Genomic DNA, 15,477 nt, shown 5'->3' with positions numbered 1-15,477 from the left:
GCATAAGAATCTGCACTCCGTCTTTGTAAGTTTGTCAATTTTATATAAAAATGATTGGGACTTAATTTCCATCTGTATCTTTCCCCCACATCTCTAAAATAGAAATAATGAAAATGTGACTTGTTGATATTGTTAATGACTGTTGTTCTTCAAATTGTTACTTAGACTCCAAAAAGGCTCCCAGATGAAATAGTGAGTGCTGAGGATACAAAAAGTCAGCTGTTATCAGCTGGTAGGTAACCTCTCGTAATTTATGCACATTCTTCTGCAAGCAAGCACGCAGTAAAACATTCATATGTGTACATGCATGAATACAGTGTTTGTTTTCCATTTCCAATCCCTTTGATCTGGTCATGTTTTGTGATTCTTACAGAACAAATGAAGTTGGCTCAGCTGCACCGACTCTCTAAAGAGCTAGAGGAGGTGAAGAAACAGAAGCACCCAACTGCTACAGAGACTCAGGAGGAGTAAGACTTCCTGTTTGTAGGGAGTTTTAAAGAATCACAGGTAATAGTCTGGCTCTGAAGGAAACCTTAAATCTCCCAAATGTCAGCTACTGAATTCCATCAGTCCAAGGGTTGTTGAATCCTGCCAAACCTGTACAGCAAAAAACTAAAACTTCAGTTGACCTCATGAACGAACGAAATGAAATGTTTGCTTACCAAGATAAATGTATTCCTGTATGCTTGGTTATTTTTCTTTCTTGTTTTTAAATGAATTGTTCAATGAGACATAGGCTTGTTTATTAACTATTTTACATTTGATGAATGGTGTTTTTCAGATTGGTAGATACCAGTAGTATGTGTATGTATGCTCATCTTACTTAATTATTGTGTACTGATGTAATAAAGATGTTCATATATTTAAAAATATAAAGTTGTATAAGTGTTGTGACAATGGGTTTTATTTTATGAATCTTGAGTGCCCATAAATGAAACCGGTACAACCATTCACTACGATATACACACGTACTGTATATATATATATACATATATATACATGCGCACACAGCCACATTCAACTTCAGTTTTAAACAGATTTAATAAAAGAGTTGCAGTATTTCAAATACAATGTAATACTATCTCAGGTTTTTTTTGTTTTTTTTTTAAAAAAAAACACATTGACCCGTGCAACTGATTTCCCTCTAATTACTGCCTATTCGTTTTTACAGCCAAGACCACATACTTGCATATTAATTAATAATAAACAGAAGGCACTTTGATAGCACAGTGAGGGTGATCATAATCTAATTTGTTACTTAGAATAGCCAAGCCCTTTTTTATATAAATATATACAATATAATCCCGCATAGAAAACTGTAACCCCATTAAGTGTCCAAAGAGAAATAGATCTTCCAATCTTTTGATGTACTGTACAAAAACACACTCAACACAAAATTGTTTGATGCCCAGCCGAGCTGTCAAGCAGTCTGGGAACTGTACCATATAACTAAATCTTTGGTTTAACCATGTTTACAGACCAACAAAGGAGTTGAGAGTCCTGCATTGGGCGTAGGTCTCAGAAGTTAGGTGACTTATGTAAGACATGGCTCTGCTCCAGTACTGCAAAATGAAGCTATCCCTTTTCTCTTCCTTTCCTTTAGAGGTCATGACTAAAGGTCCAGGTAAAGAAAGAGAAACGGCAAATTTTTGAGTCTTTTTTTTTACAGTGATTCAGGGCAACTGTAAATGCTTTACATTTCATTTACATTCCGTAAGAAAGACTAGTACGCTTGCATTTAAAAAAAAAAAACTCCACTCCTCTAACCATGAAAGCTTGAAGGCTTCCTCTCTGACTGGTTATTTGACATCTTTAACCCTGAGAAGTGGGTCCACGCCTTCATAGAAAGGTACACAACGTTCTCTTGAGAGGGTAAAGTTCACTACAGGCCCTATATTTTCGAAACTCTATTGCTGCTGCCTCAATATTTGAATTATACTTTTTCACATTTTCTCACTTTCTGATTCAGATTTTGTCTCTCTCTTCGTTCTCTATAATCTCTCAGACCTGCCCTTAAATTTTCACCCTTCATCAGTTTTGCATCTCATTCTGTTCCTCTTCATATTCTCAGCTTTGCTTTCTGGTCTGGGTTAATAATAATTATTATTCCAGCTTTGGTAATGCCCTTGGTGGGCCATTGGCACATGGTGAATCCACAAGGACATTTTCTCCCACTCTCCCTCTTCAGTTTCAAACAAGTCCCAGCTGCACAGACAATTGCAGAAACACACAATACTGGTACTGTGCACGTGCAGTCATATACCACCATGTTTTATAACTGACATGTATTTTCTTTCCCTCAGGTGCAATATGTAATGACTTTCTCTTATCCTCTCTAACTCCCTCAGTCACGTTCATACAAGCTCCATTATAGGTAAGTTGTCCTACCTTTTTCTGTTTGGTGAAACATTAGCCCATGAAACCAGCATGCAAGTAGAGTCACTCTTCTTTCTCTGTTACCATATAAGGTAAAAGTTGTACCAGGTCTTGGCAAACAGGCACATTCCAAACGCAATGACTTTAGTTTGTTTTCAGCATTTTTATATATTGTCTTTTCAAGTTTTATTACTCAGTGTGAAAATCCAGGAAAGGCTGCAGCGTGGAGCCACAGAGGTACTTTGACAGTGTTGTTGGCACATACGGGCAATGGGTCTTTTTGATCATCTTGCATAAATAGTTTCCATATTAAAGGTCGCTCCTCCATCTTTCGTTATCCCAGGTTATTCCCCATCTGTTAACAGAACAACAGGGATAACAGTGAATGCAAGGGAGTATGAAATCCCACCCATTTTCATCTTTCCTTCCTCCTCTCTACAGTCAATATTCTGAGGCTTCAGGGGACAGTACTAAATACAGTGTTCTGCTTGTTTTAATGACACTTAAATTTAACCAGTGTATCAACAACGGTAAAACCAAATTCAGTCATGTCTAGTGTATATATAAAGCAATGAACATTGTCCACCAAAATGTATTTTCACAGCTTAAAAGCAAACACTATGTCAAACATTAATCATTGTTTGGGAAAATAAACTACTTTCAGTTATACAAACATCATTACTTATCTAATTAAGTAGACCATGTATTAAAAAAATATCATTAAAAACAAACTGTGTATGAACATTTCAAAGACTTAATTTCATTTTCAAACTGACTTTCAAAATCAAAATTTTCATAATACCTAAATATGAGTTTAAACAAATCTGGTCATTTTTATGGCTCAGGAAGTTGCAAAGAGATTGTTTTCTCACATTTGACTTTTATAGTTGTTCTGTATACTACTCACACAAGTGTACTGTATACTGCTGCATCTGATCAACTCAAACAATATAGGACTTGGTCTTGGTCAAAGGCTTTTTGTAATGTCATTTAATCTAAACTCCTGATTCCACCAATACATGTCTTCACTACTTTTGTTGTTTACACTAAAGACTACTTTTACTTTTGTTCATATCTCTTTCCCATCCACGCTGCAAACATCATCCTTGCAGTGATAGACTACCTCAAAGCGGCTGTAGACCTTCTTCTCCTTCCTCAAACTCTCTATCCTCTTCAGCAATCCCTCCCGCTCCTGGATGTTGCCCTGCGGTCGTGGAAATCTAATTTTTTTTATGGAGCTCTGTCTCTCCAGATCCTTTCCCCCGGCGTCACTATCTCTGTCCCCTCCTGTTTCTTCTCGCTCCAGTCGGTTCTTCTGGCTGTTGGCTGAGATCTGCTCTAGAATGACTTTGGTGTCATCTCGTAGGTTGCTACTGAACAGAACAGAGCTTCCCGGGGCCTGGTATCGAGATGGGCCTGATGTGCCGGTTGATGTCTTGTGATTGGCTGTAGTTTGGTCGGTAGTGGTAGCTCCTGTATCTTTAGCTGATGAACTCAGCTTTTTGCTTGAATCTCCAGTGCTCTCTAGGACTGTGCTCATGCCCCTATCGTCTCCTGAAGATTTCTTTTCTTTATCCTTGGGCCCCAGGAATCCCTTTAGCCTCTGAGTCTGCTTCTTTAAGAAGTCAAGTGTCTTACCTTCACCCTTTCCCTCACCAAGTGTGTTGATGGATGTATTAGATCCCATAACTTTTTGCAGACCTTCCTTTAAGTCATCACGAGGCAAAGTTGAAGAACTCTGAGAGCGGCTCTTTTTCATTTCACTCTTCTCCGCATCTGTAGCGTCTGTGGTCAGAGTCTCCTCACCACAGGAGATGCGGCGAGGATTCAGTCCTTTGAGCTTCAACGGGTCCCTCTTGAAGATCTTAGGTGAAGGAAGGGGCTTTAGAGACTTGAATATATCCTTCTTTAGACCCTCTGACGCACTCTCCTCTTTATGAGGTTGAGCTGTCTCTGAAGGCTTCAGGTTGCTTGCAGATGGCTTGGCAGAAATTATGGGTGGTTTTGAGGAACTAACTGAAGGTCTGCGAGTGAGCTCTGCCAGTTTTGCAGAGATGTCTACCCTCTTTGTTTCAGATTCTGTTGAACTAAGAGAGACAGTTCGGATCTTTGGAGTCGTCGCAGTGTTTAGGGGAAGTATATCAGAAAGGTCTGGCTTTTTTTCAGCAGGCTCTGGGGCTTTTAGTGATGACTCTGTCCCCATTTTTGAGGCTTTTCTCTTGGCAGCCAGGTCTTTGAAATACTGTAATCGATTGGCTGGGTCATTCATGTTCAGAGATGATGTCGTGACTTCAGATTTCTCAACAGTTGGTGTCGGTTTTACCTCTTCGTTAGTTTTCTGAGGCTCCTCTTTTGCTTTAATCTCATCTTTCAATCGAATCAATCTTTCTTCTTGCTGTCGCTCTTTCTCCTTCTCCTTTTCTTCTTTCTCTTTCTCCTTATCTTTTTCCTCAGCCTTCTTTCTCCACTCAAAAGGCTCACGAGACCATGACCTCCTCTTCTCTAGGATCTGAGCCACAATCGAGGAAGTGCGTACTGAGTCTAACTCCTCGTCTTCTTCTGTGGCTGGTTTTAGGCCCAGGCTACCACTGTGCATCTCTGCCTTGGAAGACGAGAAAATAAGTGAGGAACGCAGACGAGAGCTACGTTGAAGGAGTGGGTTAGCACGTGTGCGGAATGATTCATGTTTGGACAGGAAGAGATCTGGAGCGTCTTTCACCTCCACATCCACACCCACCTCCCTTGCTACACCCCTCTCTGGCTCTCTCTCCCTTTCCTTCACTGCCTCTCTCTCAACTGACGTAATCAGATCCTTGGTTGTTGTTGGGGCAGAGTCTTTGCTGTTGCTCTCAGGTAACATTGGCTTTCCAAAGCGTGGTCTCAGGATATCTGGTCTGGGTTTGGGGGGAACATTCAGTTGCTCCTTTATTCCAAAGCGGGGAGCTGAACTTTCAGTGGCAGCTGGCTGCTGAGATGGTGGCGGATCTTCAAATGCATCAGGCCCCATAGGTTGAGTCAGACCTTCTTCTCCACTGTCCTCATAAGCGCTAAGATAGGAGTGGATTCTCCATCTCCTCAGGCCTTGCCTTGCATCTCCATCTTGATCATGCCCTTGATCAGATTGTTTGGGAAACTGTTTCTTATCTGGTGGGTGGGGCTGCGTGGGTGAGCTCTGACAGGCATATGCCTGACCGATGGTTGGCCTCTTATGGGAGGAACCTCCTCCATACCTCCCAGCTAATGGAGGAGCCAGGTGCCCCTCAGGTCCTCTCAAGTCCTCAGATGAAAAGTAATCTCGGCCATAGTTTCCGGGTGGAGGCTCCGGATCTGAGCGATAGCTTGAGTCTGAATACTGGTCAATGGAGAGGTGTGGAGGACGACCTCGAAGTCTGTCGTAGTGTCCGTGACCAGAACCAGGCCCAGGCCCTTCAGTGTAGTAATGGCTACTTTGGGTCAGCTCCCTGTAAAGAAAATACAGTGGTTCTTATTTGTTTGATTATAAATTTGTTATGTGTAAAGACATGCTCACATAAGATGTGATGCATTTGATGATTCTGAATACTTGATTCCAAACAGTAGGTATTAAAGGGTTAACTACCTGTGGTCTGTCTCATCCAGATTATTCATGACTCTGTGTTTCATGTATTTCCTTGAAGATGTGTAGTTTTCCTGGGTTCCCTCTGCATAGCTGTGCCTCTTGAATGCACTGGAACTCATCTCCATCTGCCTGGAAACTATGGACCTTCCCTGCTCCAAGAACGACTGCTGCAGACGAAACTGTTGCTGTGAATATTTCCCAATTGTAATTCCTGCCCCAGGTTCAACGGTGTGACGAAATGGGTCGTTCCTCCGGAAAGGAAGTGCAAGGTTACGATCAGAGTCTCCATAGGGGAAGGCAGAGGTAATCTCAGGCTGTCTGTGGTAACCTATGGGATTACGCAATGACTGGGTCCTCTTCAAACCCAACTGGCTGCTGAAGTAACTGCTGGTGCTGCTGGTGTCAGAGAGAGCAACTGCTCCATCTGATGGGCCAATGACTAGAGGCTCTGACTGAGCAAAGAGAATGCGAAACTCTTCATCAAAGGTGGCAACCAGTTCCCCGAGGAAGAGGTGCGCGATGCAGCGGTGGATCTTTTCGTAGGACCACATGAAACTATAAGAAAATAAGAAAGAACAGTGGAGGCAATTAAAGTACTTGTATTTACAGAATGAATGGTAAAGGAGTCTTGGCAATTTAAGGAACTCATAATAAACAAAACTGAATGACTCACCTGTAGTTGCCACTGAGTACTGCCCTGCAGTCAGCCAGTAGGAAGCGATCTTTCACCTGCCCCTTAAATGATTTCCCTGTCCGGGAATAATAGGTTATTCCTGCCACAGTCCTGACACGCATCATCTGTAAAACAAAATTTCAATCATGTTATGGACAAGTGCAAGCCTTAGTGGAACTTTTGTGTTATAAATAATTAAATAACCTGATAAATGCCACAGGATAGCAGGATAGAGTTTTACCTGGCTCAGAATGGGGGATGACTACGTACGACTGAGACTGGTAAAAAAATTATTTTATTACAATATTGGAAGAGGGGTGAGTTTGAGGGAGAGCAGAGGCAGTCAATTGCAGAGGTTACATCCTGCAGGAGTGACGCTCTGTGGTGCACTGGGATTTTATAACTGAACTATGATCGTTTTGAGGAAATCAAAATGAAGTGAAATTTTGAGGAAATGTAATGAAAAAGCAAACTCACAGGAACTTGGTCCAAGTTGACTTTGCAGTTGATGACCATAGAGACAAAGTGATGGACTCCCAGCTCATCCAGTAGAATGTAAACAGGAACGTGGCGTGCTGCTGCATCCAAGAGGTCAGCAAATATGTCAACATCTGTGAACTTGTCCATCACTACAGCAATAACCTGGAACAGAAGAGAAAACGACAAGAAAACTAGTCAAGGTTTGCTCAGTATAATAAGGTCTTTGTTAGTCTAGTTTTATAATTATTTTGTAGCCTTGTTTCTGTTAGTTAAATTAATACGTTATTTAAAATTGCAACACCTGAACATTGACATCATTTGAAGGAACGTTGACAGTGGAAGCTCTTCATCGTGTTTATCAGCATTAGAAGATAAAGCATAGAACATTACGCTCGACATAATACATGTACATGTTTATGGTACTTTTAACGGGTTTCTCTTGTAAGTGTGAAAATTAAGTCGGATGTTAAGACTAATTTATTCATTTATAGATACTATGAACACTGTATTATTGAATTTAAAAATTCCAAATACAATAAACACCTCTCAACCAAATAGTGTAAATGTGCATTTAACTACACTGTGTATCAGCAATACAATCTACTAAACCTACTTAACAAACACGGTATAGACAGATTAATGACTCCTGTCTCGTAGAACCTGTCTGTCTTCTATGTGCATGTTGAAACACTGACTTTATGCCTAAACACAGGAGAGTCACAGTCACACACATTTTGTCACAGTAAAAGAGACATCCATGTACTCTCTAAACACAGACAGAAAAGGAGGAAAGACACCAACAGGTTTGACTGCTTGTGACATTTGGAACTTTGCGTTAATTATATTTTCAATTTTGCCAAAGGCCAGCAAGTAAGAAATTCATCTGAAAGGGTGTGGTGACAAAGTTGGCAGTGGCAGATAAATAGTAAGTAACTAACAATGAGATAGCATAACCCACACATACACTAATCACTGGCAGCCCTTTATCTCAAATGTTTTTTTGTTTTTTCTTTGAAGAGATAACATGCAGTACATACTGATAAGTGACAGAGACAGAGTTTAGAAATGGTGTGTTCATTTATTACATCATACCAAGTTTCCCACCCATCCACTTTTAGGTCAGCAATGAAAAAGTAGTGGATGTGCATAGAAACAAAAACATATGTAGCATATTTGTAGTTGTACACACTGAATAAATATGAATTTATGAGCGTGGAATGCATTGTTCTCATCTTCAGATGCCATTCTTTCTCAGGCTGAAAGTAAACCAGATATGCAAGTTTAACTCATCTCCCCGTTTGCTATCCCTCCCTTTTACTTACTTGGCATGCATTCTTGATGAGTCTCCTGGCCTGCTCCTTGATGCTTGGCATGTCTGGGTCGGAGGGGTTGACCAGAGTGGTGACTTCTGTGGGCCCATTGAAGCTGTGCTGTGGCAGCGGCCAGCCCAGGTCCAGCCCCGGGGCAGCCACGTCAGACTGCACCGGCCAATAGGTGTCGGAGGAGCCATCAGCATCTGGACTTCCCTCATGGTATGTCAGCTCTGGGAAGGTGGAGGTCTGGTTGGGAGCCTGGATTGTGGACTTGATATATTCAATTTCCTGCTGTGACAGGAAATTGACCACATCTGCAGTCTGGAGGAACTCATAGTAGCCCTGGTGTGACAGGAGACACATTCATTACATCATAAAACCAATGTATACCTCTTTTTGGAGTATTTGAAATTAATATTAATTCGACATCAAAACACTCAAATAGAAAACTGCAGTGTTACCTTGGTGTCATTTTCTATCAAAGCATCGATAGCTAGACGGTACTCCTCGCGGTAATGTGGGGGCAGGTAGTTTGGGTCGAGGGGGTTATCACCAATCGATGAACTCTGAGATCGGCGGGCCATGGCTGGAGAGGGGTGGGGTCAAAGGTCACGGCTCAGGAGTGAGAAGAGGAATTTGAACCTGTGCAGAAAAGTCAGAAAGAAAGAAAAAGGTCAGTGAACAGAGAAATTATGTTGGTAAATTAAAAAATGTGATGCACAATGTTTTTAATATTGTTTGTATTATTATTATTTATCTATTCAGTCTGTACAGCCTGTTTTAGAGCAATAACATACCAGGTTTCTAAGAATCCCAGAGCAAACACAATAGCATGCAGGGACACAAAACAATTCAATATTCTCATGTGTTCAGTCACACTGCTTTTGTAGTTGCAACTAGATAACACACCACTCCTCCATCCGTGATATACAATACTCATAATTCAACTAAATATTCCTTAGGGTGGCGAGAGGAAGAACGCTTTGTGTCCGAATACACAAGCAGACAGATTAGCTGTAACCTCTTCCACAAAGTGGCTATTGTGGTCAAAGCCTGTGCAGTAAGTTTAACGAGTACACCTTTCATTATAACACACCTTTACCAACACAGAATACCATGTGCTTATACTCCAGCAGACGTTAACAGTTATGACAGATCTATTGTTCTATTGTACAGAAATATTGTTCTTCCCAACCAAGGGACACGTTTCTAAGTTTACAAGGCAAATGAATGCAGTCAAGGAGAGAGCGATTATTATTAAGCTGTGTTTGATGTTAATGCGAGGTTGATTGTCATTAATATTACACGAATACAAAAATGGTGTGGAACTTTCACTAAACTAAAAAACTTATGCTATATAATATTTGCCTGGATGCCTGTAAACAATCATAAGGGGCAATACAAATAGATAATTTACAACCTTCAAGGACAAAATATCTGACCTTTTTTGTCATTATTCATTGTACAAATTTTGTCTTCTGTAGTTCATTGTAGACTCCATTTTTATGATTAATCTCTGCGATTAAAAGTTAATATATTTACAACTTAGTTACATGACAGACCCTGCTTAATTGCCCGTTTGATGTAACATTAGAGTAGTATTCAGTGACTAAATATCCTAATTGTGATAGCTCAAATGATTAACTGAAATTCAATATGGCTTGTTATAAAACTGCACACAAAAGGTAAGAGCAAAGAAAAACAAAAGGATATGGAAAATTCAATGGGAGTAAGAAAGACGAAAGTCAAGTGAGAGAAAAAGGGAGGTGTCAGGGAGAGGTGGGAAAGGCATGAAGAGGTGTACGGACAGGTTCTCTCATATCTCTGCTCAGTAAACCTTTCATGTTGGTGCGTCATGCTTCAAGTCGCTACTCAGACCTCATCCTGAAAAATCTGTGTCAGTCATAATTCACTAATTGATTGAGGAGAGCACAATGAATAAGCTATTAGCTACGCCATGGCTTGAAGTGACTTATACTTCACTTAATGTAGTGAAAGGAACATTGTTACATAACAATTTGTGAACGTGCGATTGGTTAAATGAGAAAGAGAGGGTGCAGTTTAGGATTCACAGAGCCAAGTTCAATTCATTCACATAATTCAATATGTGAATGAACCGATTCATTAGATACTAAATCAATTCTCTTACTCCAAGCCCAAAAGAGACAATAAGCCACCACTGGAAAAACAACATAGATGGAAGACAACTAAACCGGACAAACAGAAACTTTATGACAACACAACACAACAAGGAAGGACATAATAATAATTAGGGCAATTATTTTCGTTATCAATTCATTTGCAGATTATTTTCACAAGTAATCAATTAATCATTTGATATTTATATAAATGACAGAAACAGTTAAAAATGCCAACCACAATTTCCTTAAAGCCCAACGTGATGCCATCAAAAAGCCTGTGTTGTCTGAGCAACACTTCAGAACCTAAAGATATTCAGTTTACTATCACATAAGAAGATAGAAAAGCAGCAAATCCTCACAATTGAGAAGCTGAAACAAGGCAATGTTGGGCATTTTTGTTTGAAAAATGACTTAAACGATTAGTTGAATATCAAAAAAAGTTGCTGATTAAGTGGCCAGTTTCAGCTCTAATAACAACAGTTGGTTCAATCCACTGTGGCCATCATTATTTGGCATCTGTTAATTATTTTGTGATTAACTGTATTTGCATTCATAAGGTACATGATTACTGCCACTTGTAGGATTAGATGAAGGAAGAGAGAAAGAGGAAGAACACACGTGATAAAGGTCCCAGGCTGGATTCCAACCCACAACACACTTATGAGTTAGGCACCATCGACTGAGCCAACCAGGACACCCCCTCATTGATATTTAATGTGGTCCTGATAGCTGCATACTGGATGGGTCATCTGATGGTGGAGATGTGGGTTGACAACCACTAAACAGCTCAAGTATCCAAAGTAAGCTGGTTAAACACTTAAATTAAATCTCAGGAATATACGCGGGTTCCTTCTGCACATTGCAGCTTGTGGTCTAAACGGGAAGTGTTTTTGACTGTGTGGATATATCACCATGGAAATGTACAGCCTTAGGAACTGTGGTTGATTGACAGTCTGGGCTCATGCTCAGGGTGTGTGTGTGTGTGTGTGTAACCTGGGGTCTGGGTGGGAGGTTGAGTAGGTGTTTTGTAAGGTTGTACCTGCTTGATGTGTTTTCTGTAAACTTCCATGCACACTTACAGGTCAGTGATAGCAGAGAGTCCTAACCCGCAATCACTGGGAGAAGCTGGTTTACTCAGAGGCCTGGTGAGTCACCGGGGAGCCCGGCATGGCCTAGCCTGCAGATAACTTGCAACAAGCTGCTCTGTGGTGATTCATCTGCTTGCAAAATGGCTGACATCCTGTTTCCTTTCTCCGTTCTAGCCATAGAAAATTAGGCCTTTGCGGTGTGCTGTTCCCATTTAAAAGTTCCACGTTGGGCAGGGAGGCATGTTAGGCGCGCATTACTGCTTGCAATGAATAATTTTACTCCTGCCAAGTTTCTAAAATGGAAGAATAACAACTACTTTGATCTGTTTTGTTCTTTAATTCAAAGTTTAATTTAAATTCAGCAGCCTGGGGCTTGATCCGTAAACAAGTGAATTGTGCTGAGGCAGCAGTAAAGTGCATACCTGAGGGCTTGTGATAACAGCCATGAACAGAGAGATGCACACCTGCCTGTGCTCGTCATAATGTCATAACCTCAGAAAAGCATATGTGGCAACACAACAACAGCCAAAACTAAAGTGTTTTTCAAATAATGAAATAGTTATATAATAGTTACTGTTGTTATTGTCTTTCAGTTACAAAAATGGCTGCAACAATTAATGTCATTATCGAATAATCTTTGATTCATTTCCTTTATTAATTGTTTAGTCAAAAAAATCTGAAACAGTCTGACCAACAGTCAGCCCAAAGATATTCAGTTTATATCACACAAGACAAAGAAAAGCAGCAACTAGGAGAAGGTAACGTTCAACATTTTTACTTGATTGATTGATTATCAAAATTGTTGAGATTACAACACTGGAAGAAAAGGGCGAACCAGTGCAAATCGACCCCCAGGTGAATATGAGCTAAGTGGGTGATTCAAGAGCAGAGACGCACTAAAGAGAGCCTGAGGGTTTCTTATTCACCTTCCTGACCTTTGTGTCACTGCAGAATGAATAACACAATGTAAGAAGCATGACAGACTTTCTCCACCTCACCTGGCTGACATGACAGGATATTCAAACAAATGCTGCTTCTTTGTTTGTAGTTATAGCAACCGCAGTCAGCATCAAACTGTAGATAGTGACACATGATAACAGGGATCTTTCTCTCTTTTTTTCCCCTCACCCTGTTATACAGCTTTCCGTTGCTCACACGAGGACGAGCCTGCCCTAAATGCACCATTAACAAAGGCAGTTTGAAACACTAAACCACCGCAGGGTAGGCAGGCGGCAACCGACTGCAGCTCCTCAAGGCTGATATATCCAATATTCAGATGTGCCCAATGTTTGCTCACTAGGCGTGTAAATGGCTCATTCTCTGCATTCCTGCGTGAACATTGCCATGAGAAGAGGGAGAGAAGTGAAGAGCTGAGGGAGGGACATTTTTTATTTATCTGTCTCAACATGTGAATCAGAGAAATAAGCCTGAAGAGATACAAACTATCACTCCAAACTCCAAAAAAATATTTTCACTCTCTTTCTGTTTTCTCTCAGATGTGCATTGGAACACGCCTCACTAAACAAACACCATGATTGATCCGGCATACCTCTTCGGTCGATTCATTTTGTGTGATAATTCGACGTGAATGCAGTGAGAAAACAATGCCAGAAAACAGGTTTGGAGGGATGAGCCAGTAATCTTCTGATGCTCATGTCAGGACCTTTCAATGCCACTTTCGACAGATCAGCACACACAAACAGAGATAAGAGCAAACAGAGCACGACTTGTCTCGCTGTACATCATCACACCTCAAATGCCACAAAAACAACAGCTGAAGGTCAGGTGAATGTATACTGTATGTGAGAACACATGGCGGCACCGGTCCTCCCTTTTTCTAAATGTGGTTTACACAGCAGCACTGCTAGAAAAACAGGTCCTCTGAGGTCCTCGTCATTTGTTCCAACTGCCTTAATGTCTGCGGTCATCTCGAGTGGAAAACCCAACAATAAAAGCATAAAAATGTTTCTACTTTGCTTCCTTACTCCCCTCAGAAGCACATTATTGCTCATACATGAATTACAACACCTATATAAAGAAGACAATGACCCCTTGTGACACATACAATGCAAACAAAGCTATGAATGGGATGCAGCCTCGGCCATATGGCTAGTGTGACAAGATATAATCTATAATAAGAAGCAAACAAGCGCCACAGAAAAGCTGGCACGACAAACTTTTCCCCCTCAAATTACAACCACATGTTGGATTATTCCTTCCCAGTGACTCACTTTGAATGAATCGAGGCAAAGCCTGTGAAGGTGAAGTTTAAATCAATACATTGCTTGTCTGGGGCAAGAGCTGCAAAACACATTGATCTGTGTGTTTGTGTCTGTAATACTATCAGAGCCTGTAGATCAAAGGATGTAGGATGAGGTAGGTGTCTTCCTTGCTCAACAGACGAGGCTGTATGATTAGAAGGCAAAGACCCTCTAATATGTCACCATTATCTTTAAATTAGAGGGATCTCAAGTTAGCCTAATGACATGACGTGCAATGCATACATAGTATTGTGCAACCAGGGCATTGGACATGCTTGTAAAAGTGTCTCTGCCTTTTCAGGCCTTATTTATAGCCCCATACAGTACAAGACAGACAAAGCCCTACACAGTACGTTCTCATTCTTGAATGTCTTCAAAGGACTGGAGAGAGAGCAGCACAGTTAGTCAGAGCCACCCAGCATAGAGCCTCCTGTGTGTGTGCTCAGACTATAATAACAATACTGTTCAGGTTTTGCAATGCACAGCAGCTACCTGGATGACTTAATTCTCTATAAACTTCAGGCGGGCTGGTTCAGAAAGTAACCAGCATTTCACTTTTTTTTATTCCACCCACACTAATGGAGTGATGAATGTATTAGGACTTATTAAACCAGGGAGATGCCATAAAACAATAGAATAGATTATAATAGAGCATGGGACTGACTGCAGTAGTATAGTATATAATAGGTTACATTAAAACGATATAGGCTAGGTTCAAAACAAGGCAGAATAGAACTGACCCTCTGTACAAATGGTTCTTTTGTCGCAGTTTGTCTATATTTCCACTCCGTACCTCCAACTTTGCTGCAGAACTTGTCTCTTCTCTTTGTACCGACGGTGAATCCGCCGACGAGCGTCTCCTTCACGTCGGTGCGTCACATTCCTCAGATCGGGCAACAACTCCACCCAAACCCCCGGTGTGCACCCTCCAGTGCCGACCAGCGAAGACAGGCGAGGCGAACACGGACTCCAGGCCCGGGCTGAGCGCTTCACTGGGCGGTGTGTGGACCTCCAGAGCCGCCGCCACTACGGCACAGAGCAGCGCGGTGAATAAGGAAGGAGCGGGGCGACTCCTGTTAGGCAGGGCTTTCCCACCGGCGAGACTCCTCCCAAACCCGTTGATCACTGGGAACAGAAGATCATTGGAAGTCCACTCCCAGTGGCATATTTCAAAAAGCGCTGGCCTTTATGTCATGGCTTATAATTGGTGTTTTATGTAGCTTTTATGAGGAAGGAAGTTTCTCCAACCTTTTACCCAAAACACTTTCAACACAGATTCTTCTTTGTTTTTGCATCTGCCAATTTGAGCCAACAGCCAGCCTATTTCACCCTCCTTGCACTGACTCTGTACACTGTTCGTGTCTTGTCTTTGCTCTGTTTGGCTCTCGTTTTGTTTTGTCTTGTTTTTATGTTGTCTTTATGTACTTCATGTTGACTGACTTGTTTTTACTGCTTAAATACAAAATGTAGCACCATTGGATGAAATGTCATCCTTACTGTGTACTTATATTTAGAGGATTTCATTTCACTGTGATTGTACTTCATAT

At 41.2% G+C, this 15,477-nt stretch overlaps 1 protein-coding gene across 4 annotated transcripts; it reads right to left on the bottom strand.

Moving 5' to 3' along the window:
- Positions 1 to 261: 261 nt before the first annotated feature.
- fam83hb (family with sequence similarity 83 member Hb) lies at positions 262 to 14,949 on the bottom strand. 4 transcript variants are annotated; one of them, XR_011598759.1, is made up of 9 exons: positions 14,724 to 14,949; positions 8,902 to 9,082; positions 8,450 to 8,782; positions 7,125 to 7,289; positions 6,648 to 6,772; positions 5,975 to 6,529; positions 3,500 to 5,837; positions 2,389 to 2,731; positions 262 to 597 (listed from the first exon to the last, which is right to left on the bottom strand). XR_011598759.1 is itself a non-coding variant. In XM_070921544.1 (8 exons), the coding sequence occupies exons 2-8, from the start codon at positions 9,022 to 9,024 to the stop codon at positions 2,711 to 2,713; spliced, it is 3,660 nt and encodes a 1,219-aa protein (XP_070777645.1). In that variant the 5' UTR covers positions 9,025 to 9,082; positions 14,724 to 14,949; the 3' UTR covers positions 912 to 2,710. The 4 variants fall into 4 exon arrangements, 3 of the variants coding, with proteins under 3 accessions (XP_070777645.1, XP_070777644.1, XP_070777643.1); XM_070921544.1 differs by lacking the exon at positions 262 to 597 and having other exon boundaries at positions 912 to 2,731; XM_070921543.1 differs by lacking the exons at positions 262 to 597; positions 2,389 to 2,731 and having other exon boundaries at positions 3,164 to 5,837; positions 14,671 to 14,949.
- Between the last annotated feature and the right edge of the window lie 528 nt (positions 14,950 to 15,477).

Source organism: Enoplosus armatus, chromosome 16 (genome assembly GCF_043641665.1).
Source record: "Enoplosus armatus isolate fEnoArm2 chromosome 16, fEnoArm2.hap1, whole genome shotgun sequence".
Lineage (NCBI taxonomy): Eukaryota > Metazoa > Chordata > Actinopteri > Centrarchiformes > Enoplosidae > Enoplosus > Enoplosus armatus.
The sequence above is the reverse complement of the archived record's forward strand: the minus strand, read 5'-3'. Positions and strand labels throughout refer to the sequence as shown.

What these genes read in the sequence shown, in the direction of transcription:
- fam83hb (XM_070921543.1), bottom strand. Translation starts at nt 9,024, where the DNA reads ATGGCCCGCCGATCTCAGAGTTCATCGATTGGTGATAACCCCCTCGAC. An exon ending in TCATCAAGAATGCATGCCAA is followed by an intron (nt 7,290 to 8,449) that starts GTAAGTAAAAGG and finishes CTTCTGTTCCAG; the next exon opens with GTTATTGCTGTAGTGATGGA. An exon ending in TCAACTTGGACCAAGTTCCT is followed by an intron (nt 6,773 to 7,124) that starts GTGAGTTTGCTT and finishes TTTGTTTTACAG; the next exon opens with ATGATGCGTGTCAGGACTGT.